Source organism: Camelus ferus, chromosome 9 (genome assembly GCF_009834535.1).
Source record: "Camelus ferus isolate YT-003-E chromosome 9, BCGSAC_Cfer_1.0, whole genome shotgun sequence".
In the NCBI taxonomy this organism is placed as follows: Eukaryota; Metazoa; Chordata; class Mammalia; order Artiodactyla; family Camelidae; genus Camelus; species Camelus ferus.
This window is the reverse complement of record NC_045704.1, coordinates 77,281,073-77,303,081: the sequence shown is the minus strand read 5'-3', so window position 1 is coordinate 77,303,081 and position 22,009 is coordinate 77,281,073. Positions and strand designations below refer to the sequence as shown.

Sequence of the window (22,009 nt, the reverse complement as noted above, 5' to 3'; positions counted from 1 at the left end):
AATTTCCAGTGTAGACCACAATTTTTCAGTTATACATGAACATACATATATTCATTGTTGCATTCTTTTTCACTGTGAGCTATCACAAGATCTTGTATATATTTCCCTGTGCTATACAGTATAATCTTGTTTATCTATTCTACATATACCTGTCAGTATCTACAAATTTCGAATTCCCAGTCTGTCCCTTCCCACCCCCTTACCCCCTGGCAATCACAAGTTTGTATTCTATGTCTATGAGTCTGTTTGTTTTGTATTTATGTCCTTTTTTTTTTAGATTCCACATGTGAGTGATCTCATATGGTATTTTTCTTTCTCTTTAGGGCTTACTTCACTTAGAATGACATTCTCCAGGGACATCTATGTTGCTGCAAATGGTGTTGTCATTTTTTATGGCTGAATAGTATTCCATTGTATTAAATATACCACATCTTCTTTATCCAGTCATCTGTCAATGGATATTTAGGCTGTTTCCATGTCTTGGCTATTGTAAATAGTGCTGCTATGAACACTGAGGTGCAGGTGTCTTTTTGAAGTAGGGTTCCTTCTGGATATATGCCCAGGAACTGGATGACTGGGTCATGTGATAAGTCTATTCCTAGTCTTTTGAGGAATCTCCATACTGTTTTCCACAGTAGCTGCACCAAACTGCATTCCCACCAGCAGTGTAGGAGGGTTCCCTTTTTTCCACAGCTTCTCCAGCATTTGTCATTTGTGGACTTTTGAATGATGGCCATTCTGACTGGTGTGAGGTGATACCTCATCGTAGTTTTGATTTGCATTTCTCTGATAATTAGTGATATTGAGCATTTTTTCAGGTACCTAATGATCATTTGTATTTCTTCCTTGGAGAATTGCTTGTTTAGGTCTTCTGCCTATTTTTGGATTGGATTGTTAGTTTTTTTCTTATTAAGTCATGAGCTGCTTATATATTCTGGAGATCAAGCCTTTGTCAGTTTCATCTTTTGCAAAAATTTTCTATTCCGTAGGTTGACGTTTTGTTTTGCTTATGGTTTCCTTTGCTGTGCAGAAGCTTGTAAGTTTCATTAGGTCCCATTTGTTTATTCTTGCTTTTATTTCTATTGCTTGGGTAGACTGCCCAAGGAGAACATTCCTGAGATGCATGTTAGATAATGTTTTGCCTATGCAAACATGTTTTAAATTATAGATAAAGCTTTATCATCATTTGACCCTTAGGAAAAATTACAGGGTTGAATCTGGTTAGCTTCTCATGGAATTTACTTTTAGTACCACTACTACAGTGGTACCAAACTAATTTTGCTGCTTATTAATAGGTTCCTACCTACTACAAGGAAGGAGACCTAAATTGACTTAAAAGATTTTGTTCTGTTTTTTTTTTTTTAAATAATCTGTAGATTTAATGGATTTGAGAACAACTCATAAGATAAGAGATGAATATTTGGGGGAAATCACAAAGCTCTTCAGAAGTTAAGAGTTTTTAAACAACTCTTAACTGTTTAGAATAAAAAAATAGTGGATATAAGTTCAAATTAGTTAGTGTTGGTCTTATGAAGACTTTACACAGAAAAACATCAATATTCAAAAACATACCTATTAAAACAACAGGGCAGAAGAATATTTTATGACATGGATAGATGTTGATATATTACTACATATTATAAAACAGTATCTAATATTCATATGAAAATGCAAAATAAAAAAATACCAAAATAGTAATTTTAGTTACTACTGGGATGTGGGATTACTGACAATTTCCTTGTTGGAAGTTTCCGAAGTTGTTATAATAAACATATTTTATAAAAAGTGTCTTTTAAAAGTATACCATAAAGGAAAAGGAGCCTACTTTAACAATGTAAAATTAAAATAGAGTTGGAAGAATGTAGCCTAGATTTGTTTTTCAATAACCTTTTTTCCAATTATAAAACCCCTTTTCTGTTAAAAAAAAAAAAGGCTTGAGAAGATGCATCTTGAATAGTTATTTTTTGTAGTTAATAACAAAAAGCTTTTCAAAAATGCAGCTAAACTAGCTTGATCATAAATATCATTAATCTTGCCAATAATGTTGCTGTTACTCAGTTGAGAAAAAAAAAAGCTTCCTAATCCTTTTTTGATTTTCTTGATCTTTTAATTAAAAAACCAAAGTAATGGAACAGAACAGAGAGCCCAGAAATAAACCCACAGACCTACAGTCAATTAATCTTCAACAAAGGAGGCAAGAATATAAAATGGAGAAAAGATGAAAAGCTCTTCAGCAAGTGGTATTGGGAAAATTGGATAGCAGCATGTAAATTAATGAAGTTAGAACACTCCCTCACACCATACACAAAAATAAACTCAAAATGGCTTAAAGACTTAAATATAAGACAAGACACTATAAACCTTCTAGAAGAAAACATAGGCAAACATTCTCTGACATAAATCTTAGCCATGCTCTCCTAGGGCAGTCTACCCAGGCAACATATAAAAGCAAAAAATTAACAATTGGGACCTAATTAAACGTACAAGCTTTTGCACAGCAAAGGAAACCATAAGCAAAACAAAATGACAACCCACAGAATGGGAGAAAATATTTGCAAATGATGTGACTGACAAAGGTTTAATTTCCAGAATATATAAACAGCTCATACAACATAATAAAAAAACAACCCAATCCAAAAACAAGCAGAAGACCTAAACAAGCAATTCTCCAAGGAAGACATACAAAAGGCCAATAGGCACATGAAAAAATGCTCAATATCACTAATTACCAGAGAAATGCAAATCAAAACTACAATGAGGTTATCACCTCATACCAGTCAGAATGGCCATCATTCAAAAGTCCACAAACAATAAATGCTGGAGAGGGTGTGGAGAAAAGGGACGGGACCCTTCCTACACTGCTGGTGCGTTATGTAGTTTGGTGCAGCCATTATATATTACGGCTTGGAGATTCCTCAAAAGACTAGGAATAGACTTACCATATGATCCAGCAATCCCACTCTTGGGCATACATCCAGAGGGAACTCTAATTTGAAAAGATACATGCAACCTAATGTTCATAGCAGCGCTATATACAATAGTCAAGACCTGGAAACAACCTAAATGTCCATCAAAAGATAACTGGATGAAGAAGTTGTGGTATATTTATACAGTGGAATACTATTCAGCCATAAAAAAGAACAAAATAATGCCATTTGCAGCAACATGGATGGATCTAGAGATCATCATTATAAGTGAAGTAACCCAGAAAGAGAAAGAAAAATACCATATGATATCACTTATATGTGGAATTTAAAAATAAAAAGAGGACACTAATGAACTTATCTATAAAACAGAAACAGACTCTCAGACATAGTAAACAATTTTATGGTTACTGGGGAAAAGGGAGTGGGAAGGGATAAATTTGGGACTTTGAGATTTGCAAATGTTAGCCACTATATGTAAAAATAGATTTAAAAAAACAAGTTTCTTCTTTACAGCTCAGGAAACTATTTAATATCTTGTAATAACCTTCAATGAAAAAGAATATGGAAACAAATGTATGTATGTATATGCATGACTGGGACATTTGTGCTGTACACCAGAAACTGACACATTATAACTGACTGTACTTCAATTAAAAAAAAATTTTTTTAACTGCAGAAACAAAACAATAAAGAACAAAGTAATACATGTACATGGTAAAATATTCAAACAGTTTAAACTAGTATATAATTTTTCCTAACCCGGACACCACTTCTTTTCCCAGAGGTAATCGTTACTAGCAAGTTTCTTACATATTCTTCCAGAAATGTCTTATGCCTCTACAAAGGCTATACAGGAAAACTTTTCTTAAATAGTTGTAGCATTCTGTATACATTCTTTTTGCACTGTACTTTTTTCTGATTGTTTTTAAAGGTAAATTTTTAAGTGATACTTATACAGAATAAGGCTTATTTAAACTATTGCATTTTAGTTAAAAGCTTCTAAAATATTTTATTGTAAAAGCCCAAGAAATTTAAAATATAACTGCGAACCTTTTCTGGTGTTAACTTCATAAGTTCCATGTTTTCCATACTGTGTCGGCGTCCAAACTTGGGGCGTGTACCTTTGTCAAAAAAAAAAAAAAAGTTAATTCAAGTAAACCAGGGAGCCCTTAAGACTGCAAATTCAGCATCTTAACACAAACCCATATGGAAGGAGGAAACATGTATAAATATGTATTCTTTTAAGAAGAATAATTTTCCACCCTATATAAAAATACACACTCACTCTAAAATGTTTTGATGTAAGGAAGTTAACATTTTGGTTGAAAAGTAACTTTGGTTACTAACATTACTCCGTAATTTAGAAAAGACAATTTTATAATAACTGGTTTTGTATGATACATACAGTCTCCAAAAAACAACCCAAACAAACTGTAGAGTGGTTTAAGTAAGTAAAAACATAAGGAAAACTTAAGGCCTCCAATTTTGAGGTAAGAAGCAAAACATTTCCATTATTCTTTCCTGAGTTGCCCATTTCCATTCTAAGATTTCACTAGATGCTAGATACTACTGCCAGTCAAAAAACAAGTTAAAAAATACTCAAATTTTTCTTCAATAAAGTTATTAAATATAGAGAATTTCCATATCCATTCAATCTTTAATATTTTAAAAGGCATAACATAAGGAACAGATGATACCTAATTCCCAGCTTAATAAACCATGGCCAACTCCCCCAATAACATCCCTCTGCCTCCATAATTTTTTATATTTCTATCACATATGTATATGTCTCTAATAAGCAATGGGGCTTATTATGTAACATTATAGAAACAGCCTCATACTGTATATATTCTCTAACTTGCTTCCTTTGAGCAAGCAACCTCACGTTTATGAGATTCATCCAAGTTGGTATGAGTAGCCTGATTTTCATCACAATTTTAGGACTAGGAAATTATTTATGCATTCTGTTGGTGACAGATGTTCAGGCTGCTTCTTCCTTTCTGTCATTATAAGCAATACTACGACAGGTGGAAATAGCTCTTCATGTGCACTAGCAAGCCTGCCTTCCAGCCTGGACGTCACAGGTGTTGTAACTGGGAGTGAAACTGCTGGATCACACGGGCAGTACAGCTCCACCCCCACCAAATGTTGCCAGAGTGCTCTTTCCAGCACACCAACTTCTACTCCATCAACACTGTGTGAGAGTTTCTATTATCTGTACCATTTCAATATTGGTATTATCAGGCCTTTTCATCTTCATCCACCTCATCCATCAATAATTCCTCATTATGGTTTCTCCTGATTAAGAGAGGCAAATACATTTTCATATAATTATGGGCTATTTGCACTTCTTCTGTTCATTGCTTTTACCTATTTTTTTAGTTGGGTGGTTTTGTTTTTAATTCATAGGAGTTCTTATACATTGAGGATACAAATCCTTTTTTAATCATAGGTACGGCATATGTCCTCTCAGTTTGTGTTTTATCTCTTTATGGTTACTTTTAATGAAGTTCTTAATTTCAATGTCAATCTTTTCCTTAATGGTTTTGTTTTTGTGTTTTGAGAACTCCTTCCCTTTTGAAATCATGAAGATACCTTTTGTTTACAGAGGTAGTACAGCATACAATTGAACATGGACTCTAAAGTCAGACCAGTCACTCACTCGTGATATGACCTTGGGCAGTCACCTCTGTGATTCCGTTTTCTCATTTGTAAAGAGCAGCAGTACCTACCTCTCATCACTGCGATGATACGTGTGTCATCATCTGCAAAGGGGTCAGCACAGTGCCCCCTGGTAAGTGCTGAGCACTCAGCAAATGCTGGCCTGCTGATCACCATCACTGCTACTTTAAATCTGTCTTTCATACTGAAATCCTTAATCTATCAAGAATTTATTTTTGAGTGAGATATTAATTTCCACATATGCAAGAAATACAAATACAGGCTTTACGTTCCATTCACCGGTCTGTCTGTCTCTATGCCTGTGACACACCGTATTAACTACTGTGGCTTTATCATCTTTATAGCTGTGGAGAAAGCACTTCTCACTTCTTGTTTTTCGTCAGGAATGTTTCAGTTTTGAGTTCTCAGCTTTCTTTTCTTTCATATACGTTTATGAACGACCTCGTCAAGTTCCAAGAAAAAACTGTCATAATTTGCTGGGCAGCATACTGAATTTACATTAATTTGGGAAGAACTGACATCCTTGATAATATTTAGTTTTCTGATATGAGCAGTTACTGAGAGAAATGTGTTAAAATTTCCCCTTATGATTCTGGATTTTCCCATTTCTCCCTTCAGCTTGCTCAGTTTTGCTTTATGTAACTGAAGCTTTGCTATTAGGCTTACTAGGCACATACAAACTTAAGGCTTTTATCTTCCTGGTCACCTGAGTTGTTAATCATTGAGAAGTGACCTTCTTCATTTCTAACGACCTTTTGCCTTAAAGTGCACTTTACCTGACATTAATACAGCGATACCAGCTTTCTTTTGGTTAGTTCTTCCATGATACATCTTTTTCTATCCTTTTATTTTCAGGCTTACTATATCCTTACATTTAGCTGGATTTTATTCTTTTACCAATCTGACACTCCTGTCCTTTAAATGAAACATTTACATTTAATAGAATTACTAACATATTTGGATATTTGAACTATTTTCTCCTTTACTATGTTTACTGGTATATTACATTAACTGACCTCCCAATGTTCAATCCACTGAATTCCTGTTTGGTTTAAATACACTGAATTCCTGTTTGTTTTAAATTTAAAAAATTGGTTTGCTAATATTTTGTTTAGAATTTCTGCATCTATGTTTATGAGAAAACACTTGATTTACAACTCATTAATGGGTGAAACACACAATATGAAAAACACTGTGTTAGACCAACCCCACTAATTGTGCTGGTCAAATCCTCTATATTATTACTGATATCTGACTCCTGATTGATTTTTACCTACCAATTATTGAGAGGAGTGTTAAAATCACATTAAGATATAAGTATCAGATAAGACATAGACTCTGAAGCCAGACTGACTAGGTTTAACTCGCATCTCTACCACTTGGATAGAACTCTGGGAAATTTACTTAACCTCTCCTGCCCCATTCTCCCCATCTATAAATTAAGGGTAACAGAAACTTACTTCCTAGGGTTGTCAGGATTAAATGAGTTAAAACAGGTAAAGCACTTAAAGCACTGTCTGGACACATAGTAAACGCTCAATGATTGTTAGCTATTATCATTTTTTCACAAATCTACCTGATCATTTTTGTTATTCCTTTGTTTCAATTCTGTTATTCCTGTAAACATTTAACTGTAGTCATTTTAAATTCTGTATCCAGTAATTCTAATACCTGAAGATCTTGGTGATCTAATTTTGCTTTCGTTTGTTTTCTTACTCCCATTGGCTTGTTTCTTTAGGTGTTTGGTAAATTTTGTTGTTGTTGTTGTGAGCCTTTATAGGCCTGGATCAAGGGTGGCTTTCCTCCAGAAAGTATCTGATCTTACTTCTGCTAAGTCCCAAGGAGCATTTCTGACCCAGAGCACTTTAATAGACTGGGCTGTCTTACATTGCACAGGCAGAATAAATCAAATTCCAAACCAGTATGTAGGCAGGGTTATGAATTCAGATTCTTATAAAAGTCTCCTTTTCTCCACCTTGAGTCAACACCAGAAATGTAAAGTTTTCTTGCTGTTCCTTTAGCCAGCAGGCTTTCCCTGGCACTGGGGATACAGCAGTGAACATAAGAGACCAAAAAATACCTGTCTTTATGGAGCCAAACTGAGCAAGAAGGGAGTGGTAGGAAATGATGCTGAAGTAGGTAGGCTGGGTCCAAATTACACAGGGCCCATTAACCATGGTGAGGACGGAGGATTTGTTCTAGGTATGATGGGATGTCACTGGGGGAGTTTGAGCAGAGAAATGACACGACATGATTTACATTTTAAAAGAGCACTCTGGCTGCTGTGAGGGAGTCAGTGTGAGGGATCAACAATGGAAGCAAGAGGAACAGCTGGCAGGCTCGTGCTCTACTGGGAGATGTCGGGAGAATGTACCAAGACTGCTGCAGCACACACCGTAAGAGAGATTAGGGATATATTTTGAAAGTAGCAGGTTGGATGTAGGAGTGAGTGGAAGAAAGGAAACAAAGGTGACCCTTAGGTGTTTGGCCTGAACACTTGTTTGATTCAATGGTGGTACCATTTCCTGAGATAAGGTGGACTGGAGGAAGGATATGTTTGGAGAGAAAAAATAAGAGGTCCATTTTGGACATGTTAAGTTTTAGATGCCAATTAGATATTTAAATGGAAGTGTTAAATATATGAATTTCCAACTCAAGAGAGAGAGAAATTATGACTGGAAATATCAACATGCAAATCATCAGCATTTGATGGTATAAAAGCCAACCAACTGAATGAAATCATCCAGAGTTGTGCTGTAAGATATAGTAGCCACTAGCCACATGTGGCTTTTAAAATGTTAACTAATTAAAGTTAAATAACATTAAACAATTCACTTCCTCTTTTGCACTAGCCACATTTCAAGTGCTCAACAGCCACAATATGGCTAGAGGCTACTATACTGAACAGCAGATGTAGGCCATTTCCATCCTCACAAACAGTTCTATTAGAAGCACTGGTCAAGAGTGTAGGATAGGAGGAATAATGATAAAATCAAGAAGGAAGGAAGGAGATGGATCAGCAGAAAACAGAGAGGGAGAGAGGGAAGGGAAAAGAGGTCCAACGACTGAACCCCAGGCACTACAAATGCCAAGGACGGAAAGATGAGAAAGAGAGGAAAGAATAATGAGAACAAAGTGGCCAGTGAGGTGGAGGCAAACCAGAAAAAGCGCGTAATCCTGGAGGCCAAATGAATGAAGTATTTTCAGAAGGGAATGATCAACTGTAGGAAATAATGTTGAAATCAAATAAGCTGACATCTATAACTAATCAAGGTATTTGGTAAGATGGAGGTCTCTGGCAACCTTGAAAAAGCTTTAGTGTCATGATGGGGCCAAAGCCAGACCCCAGTGGGTTGAAGAGAGAATGGGAGGTGAGGCAGTAAAGACAATGAACAGTAATATCATTTTCAAGTTTTGTTTAAAGGGGAACAAAGGAATAGGTCTATAAGCTTGAGGGGTCCATGAGGACAAGTGATGCTTTGTTAAGATATGAGAGCTATTACAGCATAACCTATTTGAGAATTAAATAAAGGAAAATTTTTTAGCCTATTACTCAACTACAAAGCACACAGTCCAACTTACTACACTGTTCATACTTCAGTATCATTTTTCAAAGTCTTGATCAGATGACTGGCCACTAATTTTTTTTTCTTTTCTTTTGTATGGGTTTAGAGAAGGAAATTGGAAAGATAAAAGCTAGATTTTTCACTGACTTTCAACTTCAAAACATCTGTCTGTGTCAGTAATTTTTTTCAGACTGAGAATTTTTTAGCATTAGAATCAAAAATGTGATTCTAGTCTGGTTCCTTTTTATTTCTTTAACCAAAACTAGATTATTTTTCACTTTCAGACATTATAGCATGTTTTTTCCTATAGCAATGTCAAACCAAACCAGCACCTAAAGAAAATTTCCCGGGTTTTCTAAACTTAAAAAAAAAAAAAAAATCCTAAGAGATTTCACTTTAGAAATGAAATAGGGGAGAGAAAAAGCTAAACACAAACATGTAAAAACATTTGAAATAAAAAGGATAAACAATACAATGTTTTAATTTTTGCATTTTCATTGATAAATTTTTGAGTTGAGTCTAGAGATACAAAATTTAAATACTTTTTTACGAAAGAAAATAATTATACCTTTACCATTTTTAAGTTCATGATAAAAGCTATAAAATACTGTGTTCTATATTAATGAATTAACAGGTAAAGCGAAGAGGTATGAAAGTTGAACTTCCTATGGTGTATATCTCTCTGGATGAGGTAAACATGACACAAGTAATTTAAATGCAAATCTTGAGGGCAAGGAAACTGGGTTTTGAGGACCTAATACTTACCATGCAAACTGTTATCAATTTCAATATTTTCAGACATTATTGAATTGTTTGTGCTGTAGCTCAGACCAAGAACCGTCTGAAGATCTGAGAGATTCAGTCGTGCTGTTAGTTCACCACTTCTGTCCCCAACCTACAAGCACAAGCATTTACATTTTAGAGTCGTATTTAAAGTAAAGGATGGTGAAGACTCGTTGAAAATGTTGTGAACCTGAAACTGGAAAAAAAAATATAGAGAAATGAAATAGTTATTTTAGAATTATAACATTACAGGTGAAATGGGTTTTTCCCTTAATAGTATTTTAAAGAAGAAAGAAAAGGGAAGTTTCTAAAATATGGCAGTAGGATAGCTATATATTCTATAAATTCTTCTCTAAATATTAGATTGCTCTTAATCTCTATGATCACATTAAATAGTAATATAAATGACTGTGACATGTTAACTTGGTATCACATGAATAAAATTTCTTCAGAATACTTTATTCCCACACTATAGGAACAGTTAGTATTTATTTATTTAACCAACAGTACACATTATACAATTTGCAAAGTAGATATTATTATTATTATTCCCATTTTACAGGTGAGAGAAATGAGGCTCAGAAAAGGTTTCCAGCCACAAATAGCCAGCAAGTGGCAGAACTGTAACAGGAACCAGTCCTTGATTCCATAAACCATGTTCTTCCTTTCATACCACACTACTCTTCCATGTAGAGGTGGGGGTACACTGGAGGCATATTTCAGTAATCTTCCCATTCCTCCATGTCAGCCTTACCTTCCTGTCTTCCTATATCAAGGCCAGTGCAAATATACCTCTGATCTGTATCTCAGAATGTTTTATGTAGTTCTTACACCAAGAGAACATATAATTAAATTTATTACTCAGCCATATAGGAGCATTCTAGAAAAATAAGAGGGCTGCAGATCTGTGAATCACAACAGCACAGATAAATTTTTTTAGTTTCATACCTCTCTTGAAATTTCCAAGTGCTTTTCAGCAAAATGCATCGCTTGATCATGATTTCCTAGAGCTGTGTATGCATTTCCTAAGCTCCAACATGCTCTTCCTTCACCAATTCTACAAAATAATTCAAAGCTAACATGCAGTTATCTGGAAGGAGGTCTGTGTGAGAAGTAAAATCTATTTAGTAGTAATCAGAGGTATAAACAATGCTTTGGATTTATTTGATCTTTCTTACAAAGAACAAACTATCATAATACTAGAGACAGAAAGTTGGCAGCCATTATCTTTGGGTTCTGCATCCATGGATTCAACCAACCACAACTGGAAGAACTCCCAGATATGGAGGGCCAGCTATACCACACCATTTTATATGAGACCTGAGCCTCCATGGCTTTGGGTATCCACGGAGGTCCTAGAACCAAACCCCTGAGGATACTGAGAGACAACTGTATTGGAATACCCAGATAATACTGAACTCAGAGTGAAGTTTTAAAATGAAAACATGCAGTTTTCATTTTAAACACGCAGTGTGCTATCAAACAAAGTCTCAGGGATAGGTCTTATAGTTCAACTACCCCATTTTCTTTCTATGACAGCCCTTCCAGGTAATCATTCAGTCTCTCTGAACATCACAAGGAAGAGAGAACTCACTCCCTCTTGAAGTAGCATACTTCATTTTTAATAACTGTACAGGGAAGTTCTCCATACTGAGATAAAAGTCTGCCTTACTAAAGCAAATGTGACAAACTGAAGTCCTGCACAAAACTGTTTTTTCATACAGTAAAAAAAGAGAGCCATCAACACTTAAAAATTAGAAGATTTGATATAAAGCTCAGGACTTCCAGCTTCTCTTGAAAAAAGAGGATGCTCTGGACATAACAGACCCTCAGACACGTGGCTAGAATTGAACAGCAGCTATCCCCTTAACATTGGCCTAATATCTAATTTCACCATAATCCCCACACTGATCTAGTCAGGAGGACCTTTGCAGGCAACTGAGTTTGTGGCCTGTTCACTGATCTCAGCTCAAGGTTATGTGGAACCAGTCTAATCCTCTAACACGTGCTAGCTCTTCAAACAGTAACATACAGAGGATGTTACTGAAACAGGAAATTCCTTAAAAGGAAATTAAAGAGAAAACAAAGAAAACAAACTCTTCTTAAAGACAAATGGAAAATTCTAGGGATTCAACAATGTATCTATATTTTATCATAACTATGTAAAAAAGTGTGTAACTTACCTATCATTTAGCTCTTGAGCAATTGCTAAGTGCTTCAGATGATAATCGATGGCCTTTTCATAATCTTGAAGTAAAGTATGCGTGTTCCCGAGACTGTAGCAGGACTGCGCCTCCACAGCTCTGTCCTTCAGCTGCCGAGCCAGCAGCAGTGTCTTTCTGAAAGGAGAAATTAACTCTCACATACTGAGCACTTTTATTTTTGACTATAATAATCATAAAACTGATTTTTCCTCCTGCCTTTAAAGTAAGTCTATTTTAGAGGCTAGTATCTCATACTTTCTCCATTACTTCTAGAGAAAATGAAAAGAAGTCTTTGAAACACAAAAAGCAAATCCAAATTTAACAATAAATTTAAGAGGCTCATTAATTCCCCAGAGAAAAGGAGAACTGACATGAGACCGCACGCCTCTAAAGATCAGCATATTATTTTTATCATAAACAAACTTTCCCTGTTGTAGTGCAGTAACTTGAAGTAAGTGACCTTCATCCACGTAACCTCTCTTTTCAATCACATTGTTCCCTTTACATTTTGTCAAAATTGAAAATACTTAGTTAAAATTCTTATGTGTAGGCCACTAACCACCAATTCATGAAAAATATTAAATACTACATTTAAATTAACCAAATTCTATCTAATACAAATGGGATCATCAAGGAGAAGCTAGTGTCGCAGTTAAGAGCATGAACCCTAGAGCTAGACTGTCTGGGTTCAGATCCCAACTTTGTCAGGTGCCACCTCTGCGTTTGGGGCTGTCACTCACCTCTCCACATGCACTAGTTTCCTTATATGTAAAATAAGAGGAAACACCTCACAGGGTTTTGTGAGGTCTGAACGAATTAGTATATACAGTGTGCTTAGAACAGCATGTTGCTCACAGTAGATGCCAATACCTGTTAGCACTGTCTCACTGTTAACGGTGCTTAAACCTACAGATGCTTTTGGATCCAGTAATTTAAATGACTGTTTCCTATAATTTCCTCCGAACAGTATAAATACATCATATTATTTATAACCATATGAAAAATAACTATATGATAATGTTGATAGATTTTTAGGCAAACAAACCTGAAATTACATATTTAATGATGATACCTTCAAAGCTGTCACCTTAGGAGGCTACACACTTATTCTAACACTGCCTGCCCTCTGAGACATTTTTGGAAGACTTCTGGAATTCCCTTCAGATCCTCTGGCACAACCTCTTCTGACACATCATCATTACTCTTTGAGAGTACAGTTAATTTGTAAATGGTTGGACGTCTTTCTGGAACCAAATTCAATCACTAAAGTAGGTTTACCACACTACTGCTTTCTGTCCTAAAGGGTACAGATCTATAATGTTAAGATAGTCTTCTTGTGTGGCCCTGAAAACAATTCCAAAGAAGAGTTCCGAAAATACTTTTAACCAATATTTTTGGAATATGTGTAAAGTTATGAGTTCTACCGTGCTTGTGGGTGTGTGGGCCAGTAAGTTTCATTCCTTTTCACTCATGCTTCTTTAGTCAAGTAGCCACCACCCACTTTATTACAGAACTGTTCAGTATTTAATACAAATACATCATTTATTAACTGAAACGCTTCTATGTCTTTTTAAATTTAAAATAGATGAAACTTTCATATTTAAAATCAAAATAAGGGAGGATATAGCTCAAGGGTAAAGCACACTGCTTAGCACACACAAGGTCCTGGGTTCAATCCCGGGTACCTCCTCTAAAAATAAACAAAGCTAATTACCCCCCCCCAATAAAAAAAATTACAATAATAAATAATTTTTTAAAGGTAGTTTAAAAAATAAAAAGTGAAAAATAAAATAAAAATATATACTCCTTGTATAGTACTATGTTTCATTTGCAAGGATATTTCACATCTAACTCAGTCAGTTAGAATAGCCAACAACTATCAACCATTAGTCAAAGTTTAAAGGAGGGTGGGGTGACATTCTAGATTTTCAGATGGACCTAAAGCAGTTTTATCTTTTTTAGATGATAAAATATCCAGAGCTCTCTCACACTGGATTTTTTAACAATAAAAATTATATTAATCAGTGTATCTTTGGTTCAGACTGGCTTCTGTCTAAGGTCTGTATGGGCCTTCAATTCCCACTAATTAGGAAAAACGCAAACCACCTAGAAAGCACAGCACAGGCAATATGAAGCAGTCTGAACTTTACTATCATCTGTGTTTCAAGTCTACTGATACAGCAGAAAGACCCTGCCATTGAAGAAGCTGGGATTTCTAACTCCTCAAATAAAAGAATGGAGCCTCAGCTTATAGTGAGAATCAAAGATGGGCAGAGAGAGGCTGAAAGGAGAACTGCTGGATGAGCCAGTAGGATCGATGGTGGGGAAAACAATTCAATGATCACTGCTGGAAACTAGGCTTCTATCTGTTAACCAGGCTTTCTTATGGCCTCTCTGCAAACCTGTAATTGGTGGTGGGGGGGGGGAGGTGGGGGTGCTGAAGCATATAAACATACACACCACACATGATAAACAGGTTTAAAAGGCTTTAAAAGTTTAGAAATTCATTTAAAAACAATTAGATTTAAAGATAAAAGCTAATAAAAAATCAAGGGCCATACTGCTGCTATTAAATCTTAGGTACGGCAGGATGTATTGAGCACTGTGTGTCATGTACTGCGCTAAAAAAGTGCTTAATATATTCTTTCATTCAATCCTCACAACAATCCCAAAAGCAAAGTATTGGTATCTTCTGTTACGGATGAGAAAACTGGGACTTAGAAAGCCACGGTCCTGTTGCTAGTGTGCAGCAAAAACGGTTAAAACCCAAAGCCTATGATCTATTGGATTGCACAGCTACTCATTTTACATTTATCTACAGAAATATTAGACTAACTTGTAATATTCAGAGGCAGTTTCAAATTCACCAAGAAATATATATGCATTTCCAAGGTTGCTGTATGCTCTTCTTTCAGCCGCTTTATCTCCAAATTCTTTTGCAATAAGGAGACGCTGAAACAGAAAATTTTAATTAGATATAACTATAATAAAACTAAAGAATAATCTAATCACTGTTCAAAACTGATGGAGAAAATAACCTGGCTCTAAAGCCTTGCACATACCTGCTCATGAGCTATAACTGCATCCCTGAAGTTCCCAAGGAGGTAATGCGTGTTTCCAAGGTTTCCAAAGGCACGCCCCTGGGCTGCTCGGTCTCCCAAAGCGGTCACCAGTGATAGGTTTTCCCTAAGTGATAACAAAAAGTTGTGAAAAAATAAATTTAAGGAAAAATAATTACCTGATTTTATTTACAAATCTCTTTTTATCAGAAAAAAAAATTTAATGTGCCACATTTTAAAGAAATCTATGATGGAGGGTGATTATAGGAAATAGCTGGGAACATTTTACTCAGATATTCAGGTAGGTTTCTGCCCAGAGTCACAGGCAGAGTTAATCTTAGAACCCCTATAGCTAGCTGAGAAGTTCTATGAAATTCTACTGTACTCCAAAATAACTTTAGACTAACCACTGACATTTCTTGTTTGTGCCACTAAGTGGCACTGGTCTGCAGCTTAAATGAAAGCTTTCCCAGGGAGGGAGGGGACTGCTACTACACTTACTCGTAGTAATCCACGGCTGCCTGCAGAGCGGTTCTTACTTCTTCTGGAAATTCTCCTACCTCCTGGGGACCAGGGCAGCCAAAACTTTTCCCCTTGGCATGATACACATTTCCAAGGTTGTAAAGTGCCCTTGCTTCTCCCACCTAGACGAAGGTAACAGTTTACATTTTGAAATCAGAGGCCAGGTATTATATTACTTATCACATATATTCATAATATCCTCGATATTATAGTCAAGGGGAAGAAACGTGTACCTAGTAGCCATCCATACAGGACCCGACAAATGACTACTTACGAAAGAAGGACCTCTCACTGCTTCCTTTTTCTCACCTACTAAAAAATTTGTATTATGTGTTTCTTTTTCTTCAACTTTTCTACAGAAAAGTTTTTTGGTATTAACTTTTAGATAAACTACAGAATAATTGAATAGAATTAAAACACAAAGCAGTTTCAGTGCAAACATTTGGCCTACCATCTAATGTTTCCTTATTACCTTGTCATTGAGCTCTCTGGAAATATCTAGGTGTCGCTGACAACAAACTACAGCTTCATCAAAATTCCCAAGAACCTTTAAGGTGTTCCCCAGGTTGCCACTAGCTTTGGCTTCCCCCAGCTGGTCTCCAATAGTCCTGGAAAGAAAAAAAGAAAGCAAGCCAATGGTGTGTTAAAATATAAAGCAGCCAGAATAGTTTTCCCTAGAGAACAACTGACAGGCTTAAGGTAAGAAAGACCTTGAAACCTATTTTTAATAAAAATTTTAAACTTACATTTCTGTATTTAAATTTAATTAATTTCATTCATTTAATTAAACTCCATAGGTCTTTTCACTGCTATTCATTTATTTAATGAAACTGTTTAACCTAAAGATTAGTTTTAAAATGCAATGCTAATGAATTGGAACTCAGTAAATGTACTGTTAGTTTTTTTTTAATGGAATGAAAGTGTTTTTTAAAGGGACAGTTAATTCAGGGAGAAAGAGTATGAAAAAACCTAAATTAATTACCTTGCAAGAGTTAAGTCATGATGATGGTATTCTAATGCTTTGGCATAATCATGCAAATAGAAATAAGCATTGCCCAGCTGGCTGTAAATAGCACTAAGTGTTTTTAGGTCTTCAGTTCCGACTTGAACCTGCAGCTTCAAAGAATGACACACCAGCCCGGCAATCTCCGGATTTACACAGACGTTCCCCTTCCAAGGCCAGTTCTAGGCAAGAAGCTTCCATTCTATAAAATTATATAGGACAGACATTTACAACGTTACATTACAACTGCATCACAGTTTTTAACTTCTAGTAATATAATTTAAACATGGACTGTGGCTACTGTTGCTTAGAAGATGCCTCCATAATTGAGTTAATCTACATTATTGGATAAAATAGTAAACTATTATTATTTATAGCAAAAGCTAATTTGCTTATTCATATGTCTCTGAACCACAGAGGTCTTTTTATAGGATAGCTAAGTATCTCTATATGAAGCTAATGAAATAAAATTCACATTTTATGGCAAGATGAGAAAAATTTAAACATAAAATTTTCCTTTGCCTGCTGGGCTTCCTTCTCTCCCCTTTAGTATGCGTTGTGCATCTGCATTAACCAGACCTCCTTAGAAGGCAACATTTCTTCTTAATCTCATCAAGGATTCACAGCTCCTTAGGAGATAACCTTCCTTCTTAATCCTGTAAGGGGCCACAATGACCCATGATCCACTACTTGCTTTGTACGTGTAGATCTGGATTGTGTAAAATGTCAATAATACATCATCGAAAGTACAGCCCTCCGTCTCAAAAATTTATATAACTGTTTTATATATAGTAGTTCGTATCCCCTAATCCCAAACTCCCAATTTATCCCTCCCCCTATCTTTCCCCTTTGGTAACCATAAATTTGTTTTCTGTGTCTATGACTCTGCTTTGTAAATAAGTTCATTTGTCTTTTTTTTAGATTTCACATGTAAGTGATACCATATGACTGAATCACTATGCTGTACACTGGAAACTGACACATTGTAAATCAACTATACTTCAATTTTTTAAAAAATTATATAACTATGCTTTTACCTCCAACAGGCGGAATAGTTGTCAGTGCTTTCTAGGAGACTGTTCCCATGTTATAATCCTCAATTTGGCTTGAACAAAAATTTCTGATTCTTTCTTAGATCGACTGATTAATTTTTTCATCCACAGAGCTCATTCTAATTGGCCCACCCAGAGCAACCAACTTTACCAATGAAAGGACCAAAGTAGTGTTTCCTAAACTGTTCTGAGTTGTGGCAGACTTACAGACTTCCTGAGCGTTTGGGGAGAAGAGGGGTGCCTGTGGGAGGTGAAGTCCTATAACTAATACTCCTCTCTATCCAGGTATCCAGGTGATCTACTCAAATTGTCCATCGAGCCCTCCTACCACATATCTCTACCTCATCCTCTTCTCACCACCACAGGATCACTTACACCTTAGACAAACAGAGGAGCAGAATATCTTGGTGCACAAGGTACACTTCCATGAGAGAATTAAGTGTCAAGAAACTTTGTTAGAAAGCAATGATTTAAAGATTTGCAGAAATTCTAATTCTCAAAGTCTGTCACTGAATTTTAAAAGCCAGAAAAATTTAAGTTACCATAAATATATCTAGGAGAAAAAGCACCAATACTTCAGGTTCTTATCCTAAACTCTGGTAGGTACCCTTAACCAAAGCTGCCACTGTTTCTTCAACATTTTCGTGATTTCTGCCATGTCTATGAAATAACACTCACTTAAACATGCTTCTATAATTTGGAAAATTCCTTTAAATTGGCACATGCCATTAAAATAAAAAAAATACAGCTTCATCCAAAGCAGTATCTGTGAAACTGTGAGTCTGATGTGATACTTACGTTTATTTTGTAACACACATTAAAACAAATACGTAACTATTAAAATAAAAAAGTAAGTAAAATTACCTTATGTACCACCAGCAGGTACACCAGTACCACCCTTTGGAAAACTGTGATTTAGCTCATCAGGCATTTTAATTTTTGGAGAAGCTCTGAGTTTCTCCTTCCTAGAATTAGCTTTGAGCAACTCTACCACAGCGGTGGTTCTTCACCCAGGATGCACAACAGCAGAGCTCACACGGAGTGATTTTTAAAACTCTCAGTGCTGGGTCCCACCCCCGGGGTATGACGCCTGGTCTTCAGCATTGTTTAAAAGCCCCCAGGTAATTCCAACGGACAAGCCAGGGTTGAGAATCACTGCCTTAACAGGAAATGTAAATTAAACTACCATTCACCCTAAATTTATTCTAATATTATATTATACTTTTGTATTTTTAGTAGCAGGTCAATTAATATATTTCTTCAGGTGCTATCTTTTGGCCTATAAAATCTATAAAACTTCAAAGTTCTTTAGAGTTATAAATTAAAATGGAATTGTAAAAGTGGAAAATAAATCAGATGAAGCTAAAAGAAAAGTCTGGACTAAGACTAATAGATCCAATTACAAAGGTCCAAAGCAGACTTCGGGCTCAGAATAAGCAGATGTATGGGAATATATATACATATACATATATACACACATATACATATCTATCTAACAGGTAATTTTCATGTTTTATATCCAGGTATCTTTTTTTGTTTTTAAATAATTCAAGTGATTTAGCCAAAAGCTTCTGTTGGTTCAAGGTTAGACTAGTGACTTCACCCTCACTTTATGGATCAAGGTAAAATAATGCAATCTCTTTTTAACATTTTGCTTCAACATTAGACCAAGTCAATTAGATATGGAGAGGGAGGTCTACAGCACATGGAAAAATAAATCAGTTTATTAGAAACCTTAAATTGCTATATATATGTTTCTTTATACGTCATTTCAAATTAATAAAGCCTATTTTTGTCTCACAAGTGAAAACTGCCCTTCAGAACTGTATTTTGAAGATGAGATTTCATAAAAGAAAAAGATTATTTTTGCTTAAGGTTTCTGAGGTTACTGGTATATTCTGTGTGTAAAGATAAGTGAGTCAGCAAAAGATTAATATGTAAAAATGTGCTTTTTATTAAAGGGCTCTTCTGCTAGATGAGGCACCTGAACTAGTTGTCTTTATTTGTCTAAATACTGAAGCCACTGAATCTCTAAGACTAATCATGGGGGGAAAAATCAGAAAAGATGTTTCTACATACAAAATACATTATTTTTTAATTAAAAAACTTAATTTAAGCATACCAATTAAGTAAAAAAATTATATATTGAGCAATTTCACTGCCAGGAATTTATCTTAAAGCTGTACGTACATAAACTCAAAGGATGTTCACAGCAGCAAAAAAACTACCAACAATTTAAATGTCCGTTAACAGAGTGTTGGTGAAAAAAATTAGATGCCACCATCAAATGGAATACTAATGATGGCACATGATTTCACTGAGGGAGAGGTAGAGAGACAGTCACACACAGAACATCAGTTCAGGACAATTAGGTTGCTGCCAGGAAATGAGGGATAAGGCTATCGATGAAACAAAGTTATTTTTAAGGCAGGGCAAAAAAATTAACGTTTCTTTTTGCTGTTTGAGTCACTACCCTCTCCCCTTTGGTGTGCATTGTGCATTTGCACTATACATTAACTAGATTCCCTAAGAAGACACAGGAATGCCTACTTGCCAAAAAAAAAAAAAAAAAAGCAATTCTTCCTGGAGCCAGCAAAGTAACTCCTTAGAACATTCCTTTCTCAGTCCCATAAGGAGTCACAATAATCCACTACTCGCCTTGCTGGACTATGTAAACTGTCAATGTGTTATTCTGATGTACAAGCCTTTGTCTCAAAAACTTACATAACTGCGCCTTGACCTCTAACAGGTGGAACAGTCCTCAGAGCTTTCTAAAAGACTATCTCCCAAGTTACAATCCTCAGGTTAGCTCAAATAAAATTCTCCATTTCTTTCTAAGGTTGACTATTGATTAATTTTTTTGTCAACACATTAGTAAGTAAGACATGTGAAAACTAGAAGTTAACAACAGCATATCCATATAAAACAAAGAAGAATCTTCTTCAAATAAATATCTTTACCACAAATATTTGACCTTTTGGATTTAAACTTACACATTATAATGGAACCATCAATCCAAATGATGTTGCAGCCAGCAACATTTAGTTATAGGCTGAATGGTATCATAAGAGCTACAAATTATTTAAAAGATATTTTACATAATTCTCATTGGAAACAGTGATAGCCAACTGGAACGCTACCAGCTACTCAGCTGTCCTTGAAGGGCATGGGGTGAGGCTGCCCTACAGAAGAATCTACCTTAGAAAAGTCATTTCAGTATCGAATGCCCAAAATAAAGCTCAAAATTCTCTAGTTTATGAATTTATTCTAACACACCTCAAATATATCTAATTGCAAAACAGTCAAGGCAGGTTGGTTTATAAATTTTTTAGAAGATCATTAAATAGTAACAGAGAAAGTAATTTCATATCCCCTCTGTCTCTGTGAGAGAATAGAATTACTTCATTTGTTTAACCAGTTGGGCTGAAAACGAGGAACATACACAGAGTAGAAGACAAGCCAGGAAAATAGCTCTCCATTAAAAGACATCCCACATACAAAGTTCCTTTATTCTTCCTAATGGCCTATCTAATCGTATAAGCAGTACGTTTCTGGTAACTATAAATATAGCACTGCTATCCTTGGCTGAAATGTTTTCATTTTAGTTAACACATTAAACATTATAGCTTTAATTCCTCATTTTCTGCACAAACTCATGTTACTTCAATTTATTTTAATTTTTATATTTTTATTACTTTTTACTTTTCTTCTAAACTTAACTTTTTCTTTACCTCATTTTTGGTTTCTTGTGTTTATAGTATATCAACAAAAGCAAGGGAGGATTAAATCTTGATGTTACATTATTTTTTAAAATTTAATACCAATTTTGCCCAAATCTGACTCTCCCTTCAAATGACTTACATACTAATTAAGAATAAGTGATGGGATTCAGGACTTAAGATCAAAACAGGAGTGCTCTGCCTCTTCACGTGTGCTCTAATTTCTGTGGCTGTCGAATCTCTCATTACAGACCTTAGCTCCACCTTCCATGTGTTCTAACTGGGGGTGGATCTTTCCCATTACCAGTCCTAGCCAGCACCCACAAACAATTTCCATCCGTTCAACTCACCACGTACATCCAGTTATTCTAGTTTACTTTGTAAAAGGGAAAGCGCAAAATGATCTTAATTTAAATTTAAATTTTGATTGGTAACTTAGTTTTAAAAGTAATTCTACCATATATTATATCAAATGTAATTCTCTAACCCTCT

At 35.4% G+C, this 22,009-nt stretch overlaps 1 protein-coding gene across 1 annotated transcript in view; it reads right to left on the bottom strand.

Annotated features, from left to right (window-relative positions):
- GPSM2 (G protein signaling modulator 2) overlaps positions 1-22,009 on the bottom strand; it is a 48,541-nt gene that overhangs the window by 13,301 nt on the left and 13,231 nt on the right. The window contains 10 exon segments of the mRNA XM_032487239.1: positions 3,978-4,048; positions 9,941-10,070; positions 10,907-11,015; positions 12,142-12,297; positions 14,999-15,114; positions 15,225-15,348; positions 15,723-15,865; positions 16,216-16,351; positions 16,726-16,853; positions 16,855-16,948. Of these exon segments, the coding sequence (XP_032343130.1) occupies positions 3,978-4,048; positions 9,941-10,070; positions 10,907-11,015; positions 12,142-12,297; positions 14,999-15,114; positions 15,225-15,348; positions 15,723-15,865; positions 16,216-16,351; positions 16,726-16,853; positions 16,855-16,948 (1,207 nt within the window).